We start from the raw sequence: 22,246 nt of genomic DNA on the forward strand, positions 1-22,246 counted from the left end.
GAGAACTCTGGGGATGCCACCTGTCTATGTGCAGTTACATAAATCGTTTCGCAATTCAAATCTTCCCGCTCAAGTCCTTTTCGACATGTGGCCATATAGTTATATTCGAAAATGTTACGGAAATACATTAAGCTTCAGTACTTTATGTAATTTTCCGCGAAATGTCTAAGTCTTGGCAAAGATATCTTCCGTGTTAGCTTCGATACTTCTCTCCTTCGTTTCAACTTAGACATTTTCTTGAAGCATGGCCATCAGTAGCCATTTTTTAAATCTTCGAAGATGGTCATCAGTAACCATCATTCTTCGAACTTAAAACCTTCGAAGATCAACTTCTTAAACGAAATCTCCAGCTAACACTACCATCTTCATCAGCAGGATCAGCTGAGGTTTGATCCTCAGCCTAATCATTAGAGTCATGTGCAACATCATTTTCAACAGAATTATCCTCCTCAACAAGTTCCTCCTCAATGGCATCACTAATCCTAGTACCATTAGCATGTTCAAGACTCTTGATTAATTTTTCAATATTAAGCTTCCTTTCAGTACTGGTATGAATGATCTCATCCAAATCCTTGCAAGTCTTCTTGAGTTCTGAAATAAAATTAGCCTTGGTAGAGGATTTATTCTCAGCAGATACTAAGACAATATCTGGGACATGCTTACCTGCAAACAGTTTGCCATGCAGAGACAAGATAGATTCCCTTTTGCAAGCAACATCATCACTAGATAAGATTCCAGGGTACTGGTTGAGGATAATACCACAAATCATAGAAGGGAAAGCAACGGGCATCTTTATAGCATTAGTTGCAGCATGCTTCACAGTTTGATAAAAAATATAGGTACCATAGTCAAACATAGTTTTGGTACCCACATCATAGATAAATTTTCCCAGACCAAATGCAACTGTTGAAGTGTGATTAGTAGGAACCCAGTTGGCAGCGCCAATAGCATATTTTACACTAAGTTGGCCAGCAGATAATTTGCCTTTCTTAGGCCACACCTTGACTTGATTTACAGTAATTACCCTACAAGCCTGATTATCAGTCACCTCGAGTTCACACACCTCTTCCTCACTTCTTCCCAGATACCTGTTGATAATAGCAAGAGAGAAATCAACACATCTACACCTCTTTCCTGAAGTCCTTACTTCTATTATCAGCACAATCCACAGGAATGTTCACAATAAATTCCTTAACCAGAATATCATAACACTTAGCAAAACCAGTCACAGTCCTTATTAAGAAAAAATAAATATGTAAAAAAATAGATTATTACATTTTTTTGTATAATTAGAAAAAATAAAAGTAAATATATTTTAAAAAATGTATAAATATACCATACTCAAAACAATAATGTAAAAAAATAATTGACCAAATCACTATAATTTTTTCATAAAAGAATTATTTTTAAAAATAAGTAAGTTTTCAGCCATAAAAGAATTGTTGCGAAAAGATAATTTATTACAACAAATTCAAATAGTCGTTGCTATATGTATATATAAAAATATATTATTTTTAGCGATAATATTTATTGTTGGGATACGCTATTTTTCCCTAGAAATAATGTGATATTCGAGAGACCTATAAAGTTATTACAACAACTAATATTGGTCGTCCTAATATGCATATTAAAAAGTTGAGTAATTTTTTAGCGGGTATAATAATTGCTTTGATAAATCACTTTTTTCAATGATAATATGATTGTCAAGAAAAAATAATAATTTATTGCTACGATTTACATTAGTTGTTGCAATATACATATTAAAAAGTTGAATTATTTTTAACTACCGTAATAGTTGTTGTGATAAATCACTTTTCTCAACGATAATATGATTGTTGAGAAAAACAATAACTTATTATTACGACTTAAATTAGTCGTTGTTATATGCATGATATTGTCAACAAATAGAAAGTCGTTGCAAAAGAGTCGCTGTCAAATATCTTATTTCTTGTAGTATATGTTACTAATATTTATTTATACAATTAAAACAATATCTTCAAATATTATGTTATTAGTTGATATTTATAAAACTAAATAATTGCATAAATATTTTTTGAAATAACGTAAAAACAAATTTAATATTTAGATACGAGAAAATATACAGTTGATCTAAATATTTGTTTAAATGGAAAAACTATATTTATGCTCCAAATATATATATATATATATATATATATATATATATATATATATATATATATATATATATATATATATATATATATATATATATATATAGGGAGCGTATCCGGTGAGAACTAATAGATTTGTGAGAAATGAGAATAATTAAATATCAATCGTTAGATCTAATTAACGTTTAAGATTTAAAGATTCCATATTAAGAGCACCTTATTGAATTCTATTCAATTGAACTTAATATTTAAACATTCCATAAAAAAAATTCTTACTCAAAATAATTTTATTACAATAATTACATCGTTATTTAAATATTATAAAAATATTTATATAAACATACTTAATATTTCATTAGGATATGAATATAAAATATTTGTTATAAAAATACTTCAAATTTAGTTAGGATATGAGTAAAAAATGTAATTTAAATCTATTTAAAATTTTAAATAAAATAAAAATGATCTAAACTATAAATATTTTTGAAGAATATAAAAAAAGTCCAGAAAAATAATATTAAATTTCAATTAATCAGAATCATATATTTTTCTACACATATTCCTAGTAATAAAAATAATTAAAATGATTTCATAAGTTTATTTAAAAAAGTTATCTCTTAAAAACTTAATTTGATTTATAAAATATATTTTAACGTTGTATCTCCCGATTTATATAGGTATATATTTTTTCAAAATATATTTTGATAAATAAAATTTTCTAGACTTGCTTCTAAAATCAAACGAGACTTTCAATATTTTATTAACAATTTAATTATTGCAGTAAAAATTACTAAGTAAAAAATTACCGTAAGATATATAGTTCTTTGCATTGAATTATTATTAGTTTTAAATTTTCAATTTTTAATATTAAATATAATTATAAGAAATAGGAAAATATTTTTATAAGATTATTTTTTATAAAATTTTAAAATATTAAACATAGTAAAAAATTATTTAATAATCATAATTATTTTGAATAAGAATCTCTTTTTATGGAATTTTTACATATTAATCTTAACAAAAATAATCCAGGAAGGTGTTTCTTGATATGAAATTTTTAAATCTTAAACGTTAATTAAATCTGACGATTCATATCAATAGTTCTCGTTTCTCACAATAGATATTAGTTCTCACTGGATACACTCCCTATATATATATATATATATATATATATATATATATATATATATATATATATATATATATATATATATATATATATATATATATATATATATATATATATATATATATATATATATATATATATATATATATATATATATATATATATATATATAACTTTCTTAGTTAAATAATTTTGTTTTTCTATTTTTGAGAATTTCTCACTCCACCCCTTAGATCTCTCACGCACAACTGATTTGACAAAATTGCCTCTCGGCTTCCGTAGATATACCTCCGAAAGCAATTAATAAAAAAAAATGATTTCTTCCGTAGGTACATCTACAGAAGCGTAAATGCATCTACGGAACCTGTTAAAAACATAGATGTACCTACGGAACATTCTAAATTCCAATTTTTTTAATAAGAATGAAAAATCAAATTATAGTGCAATTTATACGATGTATTCTTTTGGTATACTATTTTCCATTGCCTTAGGGTTAGGGTTTTAAAAAAATGGAACATCAAATTATAGTGCTATTTATGCGATGTATTTTTTTGGTGTACTATTTTTCATTGTCTTTGGTTTTAATGTTTATGGTTTAGGATTAAAAAAATGAAACATCAAAATATATATAACAGAATGTTCCGTAGGTACATCTATAAAACACTATATTTTTAAGACGTTTCGTAGATGCATGTTTTTTACGCTTCCGTAGATGAACCTACGGAAGTAACCAAAAATTTTAAAAAAGTGCTTCCGTATGTGCATCTACGTAAGCAGAGGGCATAATTGAAATTTTGCGCGGTGGCTAAGACATTCAATGAGTCTATTGAGAAATCCTCCTATTTTTTCATTCTCTTTACATTTTAGAAACATATGCGCGAAGCACCATTAGCTGTGCGAATACACGGATGTCCAGATCAGAATTTGTGCGAAACCACGGATTATTACATTTTTATACAATTAAAAAAATAAAAAATAAATATTTAAAATAATATACAAATCCAAAAACGTGTTGTTTTTAATTATTTTTGTTACTAATATTTTTATTTAGAAATTAATTTCAATTTAAGATATAATATTTTTTATGATAATATATGAAAAATTGAAATATATGTTATTAATGTAAAACAATTTTGGTAAAACAATTTGGTTTTTGTTTTAAAAATATATTTTTATTTTAAAAATGATAAATTATTTTGATAAAATAATTTTTTTTTCTTATTTACATTTTTAAAACAAAAGCGTGTGTACCACACCAATACTCGTGCGAACGCACGAGTATCTACTAATTCTTCGAAATCTCAATTCAACATAAACCGTTAACGAATTATTTATCTTTTCTTTCAAAATAAAATTTCATGCCAATCAAATCAGGTTTGATAATTTTTTTTAAAAATTTAAATCAAATAAAAAAATTTTGATTATTAAAATTTTCGTTTGAAAGATTTCAAATTGAACTTTTATAACGGAAAATTCTTGAGTGAACATTCATCTTACAATTAATAATTAGGCACAACCAAAATCAAATAATTGTAAGTAATAAAAACTAATGTTTTAATATTAAAAGAAATCTCACTATGATAAATAAAGAAAACCAAACCCATGTTTTTTTCTCTATACAATCCTTTATGGTAATAATTGATCTAATTTTTTAGGGTCTGAACCCAAATAATATGAGAATTTTTTCACCCACCTCCTAACCTTCTTGCTCATTCCTGGTGAATTTACAACACTACCCTTTGTTTCGGAAGTTCATTTCCGAAAAGGTACTTTTTTTTGAAAAAAAGGTGTTTTCGGAAATGAACTTCCGAAAACGTGTTTTTATAATATAAAATATTGATTTCGAAGATGCATCTCCGAAATAAAGTTACATTTTCAGAAAATGTGGTGTTTCGGAAGTTCATCTCCGAACTCACCCCTTGAAGGAATTCGGAAATGCACTTCCGAAAAAAGGTCTGGACAGAAGAAAAATAACAAACAAGAACGATTCGCTTTATTTAATCAGATGAAGACGATGGAGGAGACGCTGCAACAGGTTAGAAAGTCCTGATCCTCTAGAAATCCATACCACATTGTAACTTACCAACATAATAAACAACAACAAAAAACTTATGAGCAAACTATACTTACATCATAGTGGTGTAGATCCTTATCAGCCACTCGCAACTGAAAATGATTAGCACGAACTTGAATTTTCCTTCCCAATTTTCCTTCCCAATTTTCCTGAGACGACGGAGCCGACTCTAGAGTAGCCTTCTGTTTAACTTCGGCAGTCAGACTCTCGATGGAGATCAGAGCCGAACTCAAGGAAGCAACCGGCGCTGCGACAGATGGAACAAACGGCGCTGAAACAGATGGACGAACAACCGGAGCTGCAACAACAGACGGAGGAGAGGTAACCGGGGCCGGAGCATATGATAGAGGAGGTGGATGTCCGGAGGAAGAAGGATTGGAGGTACGTCCACCGCGAGAGCCACGGCCACCACCACCACGGATGAGAGTGGTGGGGAGAAGGAAAAGGGAACTTCGAAATTTCAAAAGGTTTTTTATTCTTTTAAATAGGGCGTGGCTGTGGAGCTTCCCAATTTTTGTTACGTAGGCTTTTAAGTAGGAAAGTGTTACCACATTTCTTAGAAGGTAACCGCCTTAGAAGGCTTACGTAGGCACATGTGTCCACATTTCTTACCTGATTGTAAAACATAAATGAATTTTGATGCATTTCGGAAATGCATTTCCGAAACATAAAAAAATTTAAAAAAAAATCTTCGGAGATGAATCTCCGAAGCAGGGGTAAGTTGGGAATTTCGCTGGGGGTGACCCCCATAGGGAGGTGGGTAAAGAAATTTTCAATAATATTGTTGTGTAATTTTCTATAGACTATACTATTTACTAGAATCAATTCTATATTGAATTTTGGTATATAATTTTTATTTGATTTTGTTTACTATCCCAAATAAATATTTAGGAGTTAGTTATTTTTTCGTTTATCAAATAATTAAAATTTTCATAATTTCAAAATTAAATCAAATAATTAAATATAAATTTAATTTATTTAATTTTAATGCATTATTCATTTTAACTTTATTATTATTGAATATATATTTTTATCTTTTTAAATAATTAAATATATCATATTTTTAAAATTGAATATAAATATTTTTAACAAAAGACTATGTTTGATAACACCAGAAAAAGAGCTTTTAGCTTTTCAGCTCATATTAACAAAAAAGTTCTGTTTGATAATTGTCATTAGCTTTTTTACTAGCTTTTAGTTTTTTTTCAAAAGCTATTTAAAGTAGCTTTTGAGCTTTTAGTATTCAGCTTGTCACTTTTTATTCTATTTATACCCTTATTATTTTAACAAAAATATAATTTTACCCTTATATATATATATATATATATATATATATATATATATATATATATATATATATATATATATATAAAATAGTTTGTGCGTTGTATAATTATATTCATGTCGATTAAAAAAAATACAGTATTTAATATTTTTTAACGACATTAAAATTATATACCATAAAATTCGTAATAATATTAGAGTTTCACTGTAAAATAGACAATAAAATTATTTTTATTATTATTTTGGATTTATATAATTGAATTCAAAATCGTAATGATGTTATTTTATATATCTCATTAAATTTATATACAAATATTATTATATAAGTTCATTTAAAAATTTATATATAATTGTTGATATATTTTGATGTTATTTTTAATTTTAATATATATTAATTTTTTTTGCAAGTGTTTGCTAATATATATATAAAATTTAATTATATAATACAATAATATAATGAAACTATCAATTTCTTAATTAAAAATGTCATTTTGTATTTATCAGCTAGTATAACAGCTAATTTACTAAACACTCAAATTAATTTACCAGTTACAAATCATCAGCTACCAGCTAGTTTTACCAAACAGAATCATAATCTTAATTTAATTTTAAGTCAAATATAATATTATTTTACAGTGAATCTTAACAAATCTAATAATTAATAATGCGTATATAAAAGGCAAAAATTACAAGAAAAAGTTGAAGCCAAACTAATCGTTCTCAATATTAATGCATTACAAAAAAATTCCTTGGGTCTGTTTGGTAAAAATAGCGGTTGACTGATAAGCTAGCTGATAGCTTATAACTTATGACTGATGGCTGATGACAGGCGACTTATAGCTTATAGCGGATGACTGAGACTGATAGCTTATAAGCTAATTGAAGTGTTTGGTAAAATTAGCGGTTCAATTAACTTATAAATGTTAAATTACATAAAAGATATTTAATATATAATTATTTTATTTTAAATTAAATAAATTATAAGGGTTAAAAATGGATTTTAAATAAAATAATAAGGATAAAAAAGGAAGAAAAAATAATAAGCTATAAGACATAAGCTAAAACGCTATTTGAAATAGCGTCTGGAAAATAAGCTATAAGCTAGTAAAATAAGCTATAAGCTCGTATAGAAAAGGCCGTTACCAAACGGGTCTAAATTGTCATATGAACTTATAAGACATAAGACATAAGCTATAAGCTCGAAAATATGTCTTACCAAACAGAGCCAAAATTTATATTTTTCGAATCATACTTAATTATAATCCTAGAAGTTCTTCCCATCAAAATTTCCCGCCAAAACTTTTAATAAATAATAAATTAATAAATTAATAATAAATTAATTAATTAAATAAAAATTTAATGAATTAATTCATTAAATTAATTAATGAATTAAAATCATACTAAAATATAATAAAATTGTCAAATTAAAATTAATAATAAAAAAAATTCAAGCACCCACTAACTATTAACCAAAATTTATTTAAAAGAAACTGTTCACGTTAAAATACCACATCAAGCACCCACCAACTATTAACCAAAATATATTTAAAAGAAACTGCTCACGTTAAAATTCGAGGAAATATATCTCCCACTAACACATGTTTCATATATTGCTACAATTTATACTTCCTCTTAACTGTTTATACAATTTTTAATTTAATAAGAACTTAATCCCTTATAACCCCTTATAACCACCAACTATATTCTTTAGAAGGTGGCTCTTGTCCAATGCAAATTTCTCCACCTTTGCCAAATCTCTCATATCATGTTGTTTCTAATTCTTGCAACAGATTAATGTGTTTATATACAGATTTTTCTTGTGGAAGAGATGTTTTTCTATGCAACCTAACAACGAAAGAGACGAGGCTTCTTCCACCGTCATGTTTGGCTGCAAAAATCAAAGATGGTATGATACTAGGTATTGGAATGGGACATGATTATAGAAACAATGATTTAATTAAGGTTGTTAGGATGTGGATTAGCTACCACAATTGTCGTTGTAAAAGTTATATCATTGAAGAATATGATTTAAGAAGTGATTCTTGGAGGATAATTGAAAGTGGTAATCCATGGAGTTGTGAATTTGATACTTGTTATTTTGCAATGCATTTCAAAGGGGTTTATTATTGGTGGGGAAAGGTTAAGGGCTTGGCTGTAACAATTGTTAGATTGGATGTAGGAGGTGGGATTCTTACCAAGGTGGCATTGCCAAAAGATGTTGATATTAGTTCTTCAAGTGGAAGATACTTGGGTGTTTTGAATGAATATATAACATTGGTTTGTCGTAATTGTTGTGATCAAAATGCAAACTTTGAAATTTGGGCAATGCATGGAGGTGATGGTGTGGATTCTTGTTGGACCAAAGTTAGAACTATAGAGCATAGTTCACCTTGTGTTCCACTAGTATTTTGGGGGAAAAATGAGCTTCTTTTGAAAATGTTTGATAAGGTGAAATCTTATAATGTTGATACAAAGGAAGTTCATAATGTCAATTTTGAGAATGAAGGAAGAGGAATTGTTGATATATGTGAAGCTAGAATTTGTTTCAAGAGTCAAATTTCAGTCAATCCTCCTCTACCAACAATGATTTAGCTTAGTGGAATGGATTAGTTTCTAAAAATATGAAGGGAAAAAAAGTCATCTCCTTTGATTTTATTTTATTTATTTTTAAAAATTAATTAACCCTTTCTGCTTATCATCTGGACTTTTATGTATTCTTATTAGAGCCAACAAATATTAAATAGGTATTTTTAATGTTTTTTTTTTCTTTCAAATTTTAGAATTTGATAATAATGATATTTTTGCTATTGACAACGAATAAGATTTAGAATTTTGTTAATGACTTTATTCCATAACATTTGAAAACCTCAAACAATATGTATATTTTATTCCTAACATATATGTTACTTTGACATTGCTTGTGTGTTGATATTTTAGTTGCTCAAAAAGGAGAAAACGATATGTGAATTGTTTCGAGTGATTATGGAAAGAAGAGACCAAACTCTCATCTCAAAAAAGAGAAACCAAAACTCTCTAATTTTTTAAATAGGAATTTTCTTCCAAGAGTAGACCATATAATGATAGTGTAATAATGATATTTTTTCTATTGACAATTAATAAGATTTTGAATTTTGTTAATGACTTTATTCCATAACATTTGAAAACAACAGACAATATATTTTCTTAGTTTGTGTTTTATTTCATTGTTTTTTTTATTGTAAGTATTACGACCGGCTTTAAATTTTAAGTTATCAACCTAAACTAGAATTTTTAGTTATTAATCTAAATTAGAGAGTCGCTACCTATATTTATTTTATTTGGGAAAATATGGAATAAAATCTAATTAAGAGTTTCTAGGTAAGTTGAGAAATTAGGATTAAGGGAAGGTGTTAGGAACCCTTAATCCTTCCTTAACGTTTTTTATGTCTCTTGGGTAAGGTTTATGGTAAATGGTTCGTGGTTAAAAAATTGTAGTAAATAGTAGGGTAAAGAATAAGATCTTAAACCTACTTAAATTTTAAGAAAATGGGACTCGCTTTGGCTTCCCAAATGCCTACGTACCTCCTTATTAGAGGATCAGAGTCAACGTAGTTCGTACTTTGTTGGTGTTTTTTATGGGATTGTATGCGTTTACTTATATATTGAAAGTGTAGAAAAATTTTACACAGTTCGTAGTTTCAAATGATGAAAAATAAACTTTTGCTTACGATCCCTATTTTTTGTGTTTTGATAATTAGTTAGAAAGGATTAATATTTTCTGGCTTAATGAATTAGAAAAAAAATATTTTTATAATAAATATTTATTAATTTATAAAATAAATTACAATAAATAAATATATATAATAAATAAAATATATCGAATAAGTTAATGTATAAACTTCTGCATATTTTAAATATTTTGAGAGGTATTTTAACTTGCACAAGTTATTAGTAAATTAATATACATATCTTATCAAATATTCAATATATTTTATTATCTAAATTATTTACTTAATAAAATAAATAAATAAAACATGTTATGAGACAAAATTAAACTAAACAATAAGTTACTAATTATTAAATTAATTATTTAAATTGAATTATCTAGTTAATCAATTACTTGAATTAATCATTAAAGTAGAATAAATCCAGGAAATTAGTTTTAATTGTTATTAATATTAAAATTTGTTTAAATAAATGTGGTAAAAATAAAAGTTGAGAAAATTGGGCCAGGGGGTGTATTTTTTGTTTCTTAGTAATTTTTGGGGGGTGTGGATAGTTACAGGGCCAGACCCAATATTATCTAATGGTCCGCTGAACACGGTGTGGGTGAATTCAGGGTGTTACGGTAGGGAACGAATCTGGTGCGCTCTCTTCAGATCCAATGGCTCTCAGTATGGGGATCTAGAGTGTGGATCTAAAGTAAAAGGAACAGACAACCATGACCTAAAGATTGACTGGGGCACGATAGTGGACGTGCGTTGGATCGGGATTCAGATGTCAATCATGTGGCCATCGTGAGGCCACATGGCATCGATTCGGTGCGTGGGAGATATAAATTATCTATGAATCCCTCCCATCTCATCTCATTTTCCAATTCTTCTCTCTCTACCATTCGTTCTCTCTTCTCTCAATTATCTCTCCCACTGACCCAGAAACCCCCCCACCACCATAAGTCACCGTGAGAACCGCCCCTCAAACCACTACAAAACCAATTTCCGGTTGAATGCTCAACCGGCAAACTCAAACCTTCAAACCCTTAGCCCATATTTCTTCTTCCATTATCAAATGAAGATGAATCTTCATCTTCAACCCCTGGCCCACCCCCAAAACCTAAGAACCATAACCCTAACTTGATAAATTTATGAACCCTAAATCGGATGAACCCTAACCCTTAATTGGAACCCAGAAACGTGAACCCCTAAGAACCCTACCCTAAACCTAACAATTTCATAAACCCTAACATCAATTTTCCAGAAACGCAATCAAAACAAACAAACATGCATGCAGAAAAAAATCTTAAGCTAAGTTCGATTTGTGTTTACCTCTTTGTCGTGAAACTTCTCATGCCAAATCTCCTTTGGTTCCTCTCCGATCCTCTTCTGATCTTCTTCTCTCTTTCTGTATTTTGCAGGACGGTAATCAAGAGTGTTCAGATCTTCCTCTCCTTTCTGGGTATTTTAGTGCATAAATATTCCAGATTTAGCCCTCTTTCACACACACATATAAATACATTCATTCATCCATTTCAACACAACTTTGAAATCTTAAAGAGATAAACATTCTTCTCATCTTCATCTTTATTTTGTTCGTTCATCAATTACACATAATAATTCTTGTTGAGTGATCATAGACTGAGAGTGATAACGTCCAAAGTTAAGGATTTGTACATTCTAATTGGGTGAAGAATTCTGGGCGTTTCATTGAATAAAACTATTGGGGTTATGTCCTCCAAGATCAGATTGATTTTGGGGTTTTTGATAAGAAGCTTTGGATTTGATTCAGCCGAGTGAAAGCCTTCAAGGACGGTGGGTTCGGTCAAGGGAGTAATGGTATATGGAGGATCAATCAAAGTTTTGGGTGACAACAATTTGCGATTGCAATTCAGCCGAGTGAAAGCCTTGAAGAACAGTTGGTTCGCTCAAGGGAGTAACGGTAACCGGAGGATTGATTCGACATTGATCTTTCTTAAGATCAAGGGGAGAGAAGATAAAAAATCAACATCAAAATTGAGTTTGTTTGTTTATTGTTTTAACTTCTCTTGTAATAAAAATTTGCAAAGTAATAAAAATTATCTCAATTCCCGTTTGGAATTGGGGGCAGACGTAGTCATTGCGAGGACGAACGGTGAACTGTCCAAACAAATCTGTGTGTTCCTTTCTCCCTATTTCTCTATTACTTGCTATTGAGCACTTGGCTTGAATCACTTGGATCACAAAGAAAACTGACCATGAAGTTTGGATCTTTTAACTGAAAAACATTTTGAAAAAATGCTAATATTTTGAATATTTTAACAACTTTGAGATGCCCACTTCATCACTTCATATCTTTCAATCCTTATGAGTTTTTGAGTCAATTACTTCTTCAATATTAAAGTAGAAAGTGGAATCTTTCAATCCTAGTATTTATCAAGTCTACTGATGTGGATGATTCACACTTGTGGAGGAGATCGTTGAGATTCAAGTGTGAGTGGTTAAGTCTCACATCAATTAGAAATAAAGGAAATGTTATATAAGAGAAAAGACCCATACCCCCATTGCATTAAGCTTTGTTTGGGAGTTAGGAGGGGAGGGAAAGGGAGGACTTTGAAAAATGATTTTTTTTTAAATATAGGGAAATTTTTAATATTTTTTGAAAAAATTTTTTTGTTTAGAATGATAAAATAATTTTTATCATTAGTGTATTTTTAGTTTTTGAAATATTATAACAACAAAAATTATATTTAAACAATTTGGCTAACCCCTCCAAAACCTTCCTCCAATACAAATTTTAAGTTCCCCAAACAAAGCCTTCAGGTTTTTGGTGGATATATGGTGTCAAGTTCTCTTGGATCCTGAATATTTAATCCGTTAACACCTCCGGAGCTTCCCAAACTCCCCAATAGATCTTAAACAAGTTAATTGGTAACTGGGGTGACTTTTCGCATGTATGTGACACTTTATAAAGTTTTGACTTGAAACATAATGTGAATGAGGTGTGAGTTTTGAAATAAAAATTAAAGCCGCGGTTGAGGAGTTAGGGGAGCGATAGATGTGTTATTCAACATTCTCCCTCACAAGTGCGAGTCATCCAAATCACTAGACTTCATCCATATCAATAATGACATTTTTCGCTCCCTCCACCGAACCTAATCATGACTCTGATATCATTTATTGCGATAAATGTGTCACCCAACATTCTCTTCCACAAGTGCGAGTCATCCAAATCACTAAACTTGATCCATATCAGAATAAAATTTTCGCTTCCCTCACCAAACCAAATCATGACTCTGATATCATTTTTTGAGGAGTTCGGAGAACGTCGAAAGTATCAATAAACTAAACGTTCAGAATTCAAAAGATTTTCACACCATATATTCACCAAAAATTTTAAAATCTTAAGACTGTATCAAAAGTAAACAACACAGAAAGGACTGAACTGAAAGTAAATTGACAAAAAAACATAAATTGAAATGTAAAAAGGTGCAACAAAATGTCAAACCTATTGAAAATCAAAAGTTTTGAAAAGTAAATGCTTGAAACTTAAAAATATCAAATGTATATTGCTAGAATCTAAAGTATGATAAGATCAAGGATTTTAACTGGAAACTTAAACTTAAACTGCTGAATGTTTAAAGAAGAAATTTACAGACATATATAGAGAAATTAAAACAAAGTAACTTACCAAATTTGTCTTCAATCTATGCTTGTGACATGATTAAGAAAAGGAGAAAGAGAAACATGAAGTTGATAATGTTTATATGGCTCTGGGAGGTTTTTGGAGCAATGCAGAGAGGTATACTTCATCTTTTGACTTTGGAGAAAGAACCCACTTGTGTTTCTTGTACCTTAGTTGAAGAAACATGTACATATAATCATCCAAATCCTTTCTCTTACAGAAGAACCTGTCAATCCATAGTAAACCTCCTGGTCTTAAAATTCTATCCCAATCATACAATATGAAATCCAACAATAGCAAATCAATCCAACCATCCAAAAACCCAGTTGTATGAATCAAATCCATAATGTTATCAAAGAATGGAAGCCTTTGATTTAATGTCACATATAATGGAACCAAACCCCTCAGAGCTATCATCTCATTGAAAGGAGCACCAAGATTCAAAGCAGTTGACACAATTGTTACATTCTTTTCCCTCATTCGCGCCGCAAATGTACCTGTCCCGATTCCATAGTCTAGTCCAATCCTTATTTCTCCCGGCTTGATTGCCAAAACATCGCTGATTAAAAAATCGGCCGAAAGTGAGGTATTCGAAACCCATTTCACCTTCTCCTTTTCCATTTCAAAACAACCTGTACATTTCGAATAGCCCCTCTTCGGATTCTTGCTTGACAAACACTCGAAATTTCTACATCGGTAATTCCCCCACATCACATTTCTTCCATCGGGCATCCTCCATAGCGACTCGTTGATAGGATATGGTTTATCGTAAACTTTTGAAGCCCTTGTCAAACATCTTCTTCTAGGCAAAGGATCACACCCATTAAGCATAAGCTTTTGAGCTAAATTCCAATCATCATCACAGTATGAACCAATATCATAGTCCATATACTTTTCCACCTCTTTCTTATGCAAAACACATGCATGCCCTATTGTGTTATAAACCTTGTCTGACCCATATAGATTAATCTTACCATTACCATTACCAATTCTATTCTCCTTCGAAGTTATGTACTTTCGAATCTCCTCGGTCACAAAATAATTAATCAAAGGATCCTCTTTTACCGTAAAATTCCCTCCTCCTTCTTCCATCTTTGGAAGCCTAATCTGTCTTAAAGCAACATTAGCACTATGAAGAGGCCTAACTATTTCATCCCCTAGAAACTTCTTGTCCAAGGTAATTCCCTTGTTTTTCTCCATTTCTTTTTCTTTTAACTCTAGCTTTCCCTGCAAAGTTTCCAACATGTCCAATACTTCTTCAACTCTATCAGATAGTGCTTTGGCATCAAAACCAATGTTTACATCCTTTGTAGTATAGAAATGCTGGCATATTTCTTCATGGTGTAAGAAAAAACCAGCATAGTAGAATCTAGTTAGGCTTAATATACTTACTAAGATTACCAAACCCCCCAAAATAATTTGTAGCCAACCCATTAGTCTTGCAGTTTTGCATTTTGGAATGCATGATCTTCCCATTGGAAAATCTCTTCTGCTGACGAAACTAGCTAGTATAAAAATATTGCAAGACGGACGGCCCGAACACGACACAAACAGTAATAATTTGAAAAAAAATGAATAAATTAAATATAATTACAAGTGTTGGTGCAGGTGTTAGATACGGACACAGAGAGGTGTCGGTCGGTGCTAGAAAAATATGGTGGAGGTAAATGATACATACCAGAAAAGAAATGGGAACAAATTGTGTTGAAGTAGCCAATTGACAAGTTGAGATGTATTGTTGAATACTCAAAGTGGTAAACTAAGTCAAGTTGTGAGTAAACAATGAGGTATAGCACATGATTCTTCCGTGATCCAAAGAAATTCTTGGATCGCAAGAGTTAGAGAGACTTAGATTTTTTTTAATAATTATTCACTACTTTTGAAAAGTCTAGCTATTTGTTTTTGATCATGTGCCACGTTCTAATTGATTTATTTTATGATCTTAAATTGTCATTTATTTAATAACTTTAACTTAAAAATCAAATTATTAAGTAGTAAAGTTATAAACTAGTAAAGATTAAATCAATGCAAACTTTCTGGAAATAAAAAAATCAATAAACAGAATTTTTTTAAAGATTTTATCAATGACATGGGGTTCGCAAAAGTCATTTAGAACCCATGTATATTAAAAAATTAACAATATAAAACTAAATTTTATAGATAAATTACATAATCAAATGTTCACAAATTAATAAAATAAATATTTTAAAAATTCATTACAAACTCAATACTATAGGATTATTGGTATACATAATTACATCGGTACGCTTAAATAAATAAAACTATCACATAGTGTTGTAACTTATAAATATGTGTTGCTCTTTTTTGCTTTAAATATTGATGCTAACCAATGTTTTAAAAATTGGACCAGTCATTAAATCGGTGAAGGTAGTGGGTCACTAGTTCATTGGTTGAACCACTGAGTCACTGGTCGAATAGCATGATTAAATCAGATTAAACCGAATAACTCAGTTGAATAAACCAGTCTCTATTGCAATACTATAATTTATTAAATCGTTCGAATCAGATAACTCGGTCTTTAAAAAATATCACAACACCTACAAAATTTTAAAATTTCAAAATATCATAATTTCACATGTTTATTCTTTACATTCAAATTTTAAATATAACCATCACTCACAACAAAATAATACAAAATATAAATTTAAATAAATTTTAAAACAAATCTAATTGCAAACAGGGAAAAAGTTATTCCAAATAAAGTTTAAATAAAGTAATTATATTTTAATTTTATTCTTTTAAAAAAATCATGAAAACGACGTCGTTTTGTGCGGAGAAAAAGAGCATGCATTTGAACCGCCGGTTCACTGGTTTTAACCGGTTTTGGCCGGTTCTCACCGCTTTAATAGCATATCCAGTCCAGCAATCAGACCAGAACGGCGACCCCTCCGATTTTCCGATCCGACCGGTCCAACCGGCTGGTTCGGTCTGGTTTTTAAAACACTAATACTAACATATCAATAATTTTTAATAATTTCATTTAAAAAAAATACTAAAATTGGGTTGGCGATTTTACAAAACCGACTCTGATTATTTGGTTTCAACGGTTTTAAGCGGTTCAATCTATTTTTTTTGTTTTAATACTGTTTTAATCCACCTACAATTTTACAAGGCTAATCGGATCAAAGTCACATCCCAAAATGTCCCTATATTTTAGAAATGCATCTCCAAAATCACTTTTTTTTTATAAAAAAGATTGATTTCGGAAGTGCACTTCCGAAAACACTTTTTTTTTAGGAAAACAAGTGTTTTTGGAGATGCATTTCCGAAAACACCCTTATTTTCCAAAAGAAAGTGACTTCGGAGATGCACTTCCGAATTCACCCCCTGAAATAATTCGGAAGTACACTTCCAAAATATTGCCTGATACAAAAAACAAAAATCAAGGTGAATCAATTGTATTAATAGTATAATAATTTTGTATTAATTAAAATTATATAATTTAAATATATATATATTATTTTAATTAAAATATCTATTTAATATAATAAAGTAAAAGGATTTTGCTAAGTCTATGCGGGCATAATTTGAGATGAGCATGATGGGAGAACTCAAATATTTTTTAAGCATTCAGATCAACCAAACTGCTGAAGGAACTTATGTTCATCAGACTAAGTATGTCAAAGAACTTCTGAATCTTTATTCAGTGTATGCAACAAGGTAGATCAGAAGATCTACAGAGGAACTTGCGTTTTAGGTAAGGATGAGGTAAGCAACAAGGTAGATCAGAAGATCTACAGAGGTATGATAGGATCTCTTCTCTATCTGACTGCTTCTAGACCTGATATTTTATTCAGTGTATGCTTGTGTGCTAGATTTCAATCAGATCCTAGAGAAACTCACTTAACTGTTGTTAAGAGAGTTCTTAGGTATCTGAAAGGTACTACTAATGTTGGTTTAGTCTACAGAAGATCTGAAGAATACAACTTAGTAGGATATTGTGAAGCTGATTACGTTGGAGATAGAGTAGAAAGAAAAAGTACTTCTGGAAGCTATCAGTTTCTGGGAAGTAACCTGATCTCCTGGTACAGCAAGAAGCAAGCAACAATTGCACTCTCTACAACAGAAGCAGAATATGTAGCTGCTGGTGGATGTAGTACACAGATGCTCTGGATGAAAAGTCAGCTAGAAAACTATCAGATATATGAGAGTAACATTCCTATATTCTGTGATAATACTTCTGCTATCTGTTTATCTAAAAATCCTATTTTACATTCTAAGGCTAAACATATAGAGATTAAACATCACTTTATTAGGGACTATGTTTAGAAGGGTGTTCTTTCTTTAAAATTTATAGATACAGACCATCAATGGGTTGATATCTTTACAAAACCCCTCGCTGAAGATAGGTTTAAGTTCATTATAAAGAACATCAGTATGAACTTATGCCCAGAATGAAGGTGTTGAGATGATCTGATATATGGATTAGTTTGAAGATGTTGATTTATTTATTTGCGTATTTAACCTATCAGATGTTCTGACTATGTATGTTCATATGGATACTCTGAATCTGTTATCACTAACGTTTCATGTGTCTAAGTATGACTCAGAACTTCTGTTAAAGCAAAACAGTTGTCACCGGCTATTCGAGATGATGACCACGTGTTCATCAGAAGGGACAAGCATGCGTGCAGTTGATGAGACGCCGCCCTAGGTAACTGTGCAAATCTTTTCAAATCTCACGCTATCTCCTTTAACTTCTCTCAATATTAAATGTGATTGATTCATATTCTGTAACCGTTGCATTCAAAATCTCATTGCATTTCTTTTTCGAATCTGTGTCTATATAAACTCATTACATCTTCATTTTCTCTCTTTTCACTCCTTCATCATCTTCATTGTTTATCCATTTTTGCTCTCTGTTTCGTCTTTACCAAAACCCTAAACCTAAGCAACCCAGATTTCTGAATTTATCTTCATCAATGGCTTCGTCTTCATCAAACATGTCTGCATCTCAGCTTCAACAACAATAGCAACCTGCTTCTGCTCAACAACAAGAGAAACCAGCATTCACAGAACCTATAAAATCTTGTTTGATTCCTTACGTAGATTTAGAAGTTCTTTATGAACTCATGGTAGAGTTTGAAAATCTTCAAGCGCATAACTTCAACATAAGACGAGCATGTTAGTTCAAGGCTGGGCAAACTACTTTGATCGTCTCATTGGACCAGTTTACCCTGTTTTAGTAAAGGATTTTTGGTCTCATGCTACCCTAACCCCCAACGACATTATCTCTTTTGTCTTAGGGCAAGAGATTTCAATTACTGAGAATCTCATAAGGAAGTTATTGAATCTCCAAGGCTTGGGTGGAGTATGACTGGCGATATTCCTGGAAGAACAGATTGGGAAACAATTTACCTAGAAATATTTACATCTGGTAAAGGTTCACCAAACACCAAGGATCTGAATCCTTCATACAGAGTTTGGGCTAAGATAATTCTGGGAACTATCAACCACAGAAAATTAATTGTCTCTGCAATCTATATAAATCAAGACTAGCAGTTCCTTCTGTATTGCATTGGGAAGGATATGAGAGTTGATTTACCTCACATTCTGTTCCATCATCTGAGAACTCATGTGAAGGAATCAAGAGAAGCAGAACGTCTGAAGTATCCTAAGATTAAGAAGAACACCATTCCTATGGGAAGGCTGATATCTGACATTCTGACAGAGAGTGGTCTGATTGATACTCTGAAAGAAGCTGGCTCAGTTAAAGATCTGATTACTATTAGTGGGAGTACTCTGAATGCCCATACTTTGAGGAGAATGAAATTAATTGGAAAGGTCCTCTCTCTTCCAACCGTGGTAAATGATATTCTGATCAGAAGAATTCTAGTTGTTGATTTCCAGCTGTTCTTCAAGGAAGAACTTTCAGAATCTGTCATTTTCTATCTGGAATCTTGTGTAAGAGACAAGTCAGAATTTTATCCTGCTTGGCTTCGTGGAAGAACTCTTTCATCTCTGGATGAATTGATCAAAAGGGATAAGAAGAAAAAAGAGAAGAAGAAGAGAAAGGCTATTGGAGAAGGTCCTGCTACAAAGAAAGCTAAGAAGCAGAAGAAACCTTCAGGTATTACTATTTCTGATTTTGTACCTATTAATAGTTCTGAACAAGTATCAACAGCTGATCCTTTCTCTCAAAATCCCTAGAACTTCTGAACAACTTAAGAAGTTAATAGAAGACATAGACAGTGTAGATACTGTTAGACGATATGAATGGTCTAGAGGGGGGTGAATAGACCACCTTTTTCCGACTTAAGAAAATTTTAGCTTTTGAAACGTGACTTCCCTGAATCACTTAATCGTCTAAGAGCGATTGCGTTATCGGGGACCGGATATGTGCACTAAATCGAACGGATGAAAAATGGCAAATAATGAATTACGTTTTACCGAGTTTATCAATTACTTCAATTGCACACTTGATGGTATATTACTCACAATGAACGTTTACACTAAAATTTAAACAAAAATAGATTGAGTAATTTTATCGAACACTTGGTGATCGATATTTACCAAACCTTGATTTTTGTTCAACAATGGAAATATAATGAAACGAATAGAAGTAAGATAGAAGTAAGAACGATAAAGAACACGAGATTTGTTAAGGCAGTTCCTCTATCGTCCTCGCAGGAGTACGTCTGCCCCTAATTTCAAATGAAATTAGGAAAGTTTTATTTGATTGCAAAATGTTTAACAAGGATAGAATTTACCAATCACCAACTACACACATGCAGTAAAATTGAATACAATTCGATCCTCCCCTTGATTCAAGTTGAATCAAGTCAATGTCAATGATCTTCACCGATCAAGACCCCGATCGTTCCTTTCTCAATCCTCCGGTTGTAGAAAATTTGTTGAGCGGATCTTCAATCCCTCAATCCCTTATGCACGACTGAATTGATTACCAAAGCGAATCGATCGTCAAAAACCTTCGTGCCAAATCTTTGATGAAGAAGGAAAAACCCTAAGGTTTTATACAAGAAACACCCTCAACAATCTTCACTCGAACAAGATAAATGTCTACCGTCGAATCTCGGACAAGACAAATGTCTACCGTCGAACCTTATCAACACACGTTCCTTACTCCGATCGAAAAAGATGATTATGTGTGATTTTCGATCAATAAGCGAAAGGTTGAAGATGAGAAGAATCTTGAGTATATCTTTCACGTTTCTTGTTAAAATGCTTGAGAATGATCAATTGGATATTTATACCACACACTTTGCATAGGCCAATTATAACACAGCAAAAACCAGTTTGAGAAGCAATAGGTCGACCTGCTCCCCTGCATAGGTCAACCTGTTGAGAGTTTTGCACCTGAAAATGAGTTAAGTGTGACACTCGCGTCGACCTGAAGGGTCGGCGTGCACATTCCCGTGAGTTCCTCAAAATACCATGCGTCGACCTAATCCATCAATGCATCGACGCATTTTGTTCTTGCACTTGAGTCACCCAAAATTTGATGCGTCGACCTGATGGGTCGGCGTGCGCATACGCGAGATTGCTCCAAAGTCCCATGCGTCCACCTGAGAGGGCAATGCATCGACGCATTCAGCCTTTACCTGAAATCCTTCACAAAATTCTTGCAGTAGGTCGACCTATAGTATGTGTGAGTCGACCTATTGGTGTCTTGTAGCCAAAAGTGCTTATCTTTGTTGCATCCATTTGATTTCTATGATTCCACGTCGATTGTAGTTAATTTACAATGTTTTGACATCATGAAAACTACACCATTCCCCTCACAGATACTTCTAGTTTACACTCTGATTCTGACCTTCCCCCTCAACAAAAACCACCATCCTCTGAAATTCCATCTTCTTCCACCATATCAAAAGGAAAACACCCACTTCATTCTGAACCACAAATTCTGAACCCCAAACCTCTCAATGTTATTTTCCCGACAATTCCATCTGAAAATATCTTCTCCACTTCTCAACCTCAACCAACCTCCTCTATCCCTAAACCAAACTCACCAATATCTGACCCTTCATCACCATCAACATCATCTGACCCAGTTGTTATGGTCTTAGACTCTAACAACTAAGCAGAATCTACACCTCTTCCATCCTCTTCAAACCCCTCTCTTTTGTTTGAAAGACCATCTGAACCATATCTCATCTCTCACCCAAAATCACCAATAACCATCATCAGAACCAACTCACCTTTACCTTTTGTTGATATGCGTTTTGATTTATTAAAACAAAAGGTACAAACAGGGTTAGAGTATTTGAAGGTTGCCCACGACTCCAA

General features: G+C 31.4%; 3 protein-coding genes across 3 annotated transcripts; 1 reads left to right on the forward strand and 2 right to left on the reverse strand.

Annotated features, from left to right (window-relative positions):
• Positions 1–400: 400 nt before the first annotated feature.
• Positions 401–1,207, reverse strand: LOC131648753 (uncharacterized). The gene is made up of 2 exons (XM_058918483.1): positions 1,197–1,207; positions 401–1,088 (listed from the first exon to the last, which is right to left on the reverse strand). The coding sequence occupies exons 1-2, from the start codon at positions 1,205–1,207 to the stop codon at positions 401–403; spliced, it is 699 nt and encodes a 232-aa protein (XP_058774466.1).
• Positions 1,208–8,347: 7,140 nt separating this feature from the next.
• LOC131648754 (uncharacterized) lies at positions 8,348–9,211 on the forward strand. Its single transcript, XM_058918484.1, has one exon. The coding sequence runs from the start codon at positions 8,348–8,350 to the stop codon at positions 9,209–9,211; it is 864 nt and encodes a 287-aa protein (XP_058774467.1).
• A 4,785-nt stretch (positions 9,212–13,996) lies between these two features.
• On the reverse strand, positions 13,997–15,642 carry LOC131646038 (probable methyltransferase At1g29790). The gene has a single exon (XM_058916209.1). The coding sequence runs from the start codon at positions 15,449–15,451 to the stop codon at positions 14,054–14,056; it is 1,398 nt and encodes a 465-aa protein (XP_058772192.1). The 5' UTR covers positions 15,452–15,642; the 3' UTR covers positions 13,997–14,053.
• Positions 15,643–22,246: the final 6,604 nt, after the last annotated feature.

This window comes from Vicia villosa, linkage group LG2, assembly GCF_029867415.1.
Source record: "Vicia villosa cultivar HV-30 ecotype Madison, WI linkage group LG2, Vvil1.0, whole genome shotgun sequence".
Taxonomy (NCBI): Eukaryota; Viridiplantae; Streptophyta; class Magnoliopsida; order Fabales; family Fabaceae; genus Vicia; species Vicia villosa.

Bases quoted from the DNA above. Each gene is read 5' to 3' on its own strand.
- LOC131648754 (XM_058918484.1), top strand. From the start codon at position 8,348: ATGCAAATTTCTCCACCTTTGCCAAATCTCTCATATCATGTTGTTTCT.
- LOC131646038 (XM_058916209.1), bottom strand. From the start codon at position 15,451: ATGGGAAGATCATGCATTCCAAAATGCAAAACTGCAAGACTAATGGGT.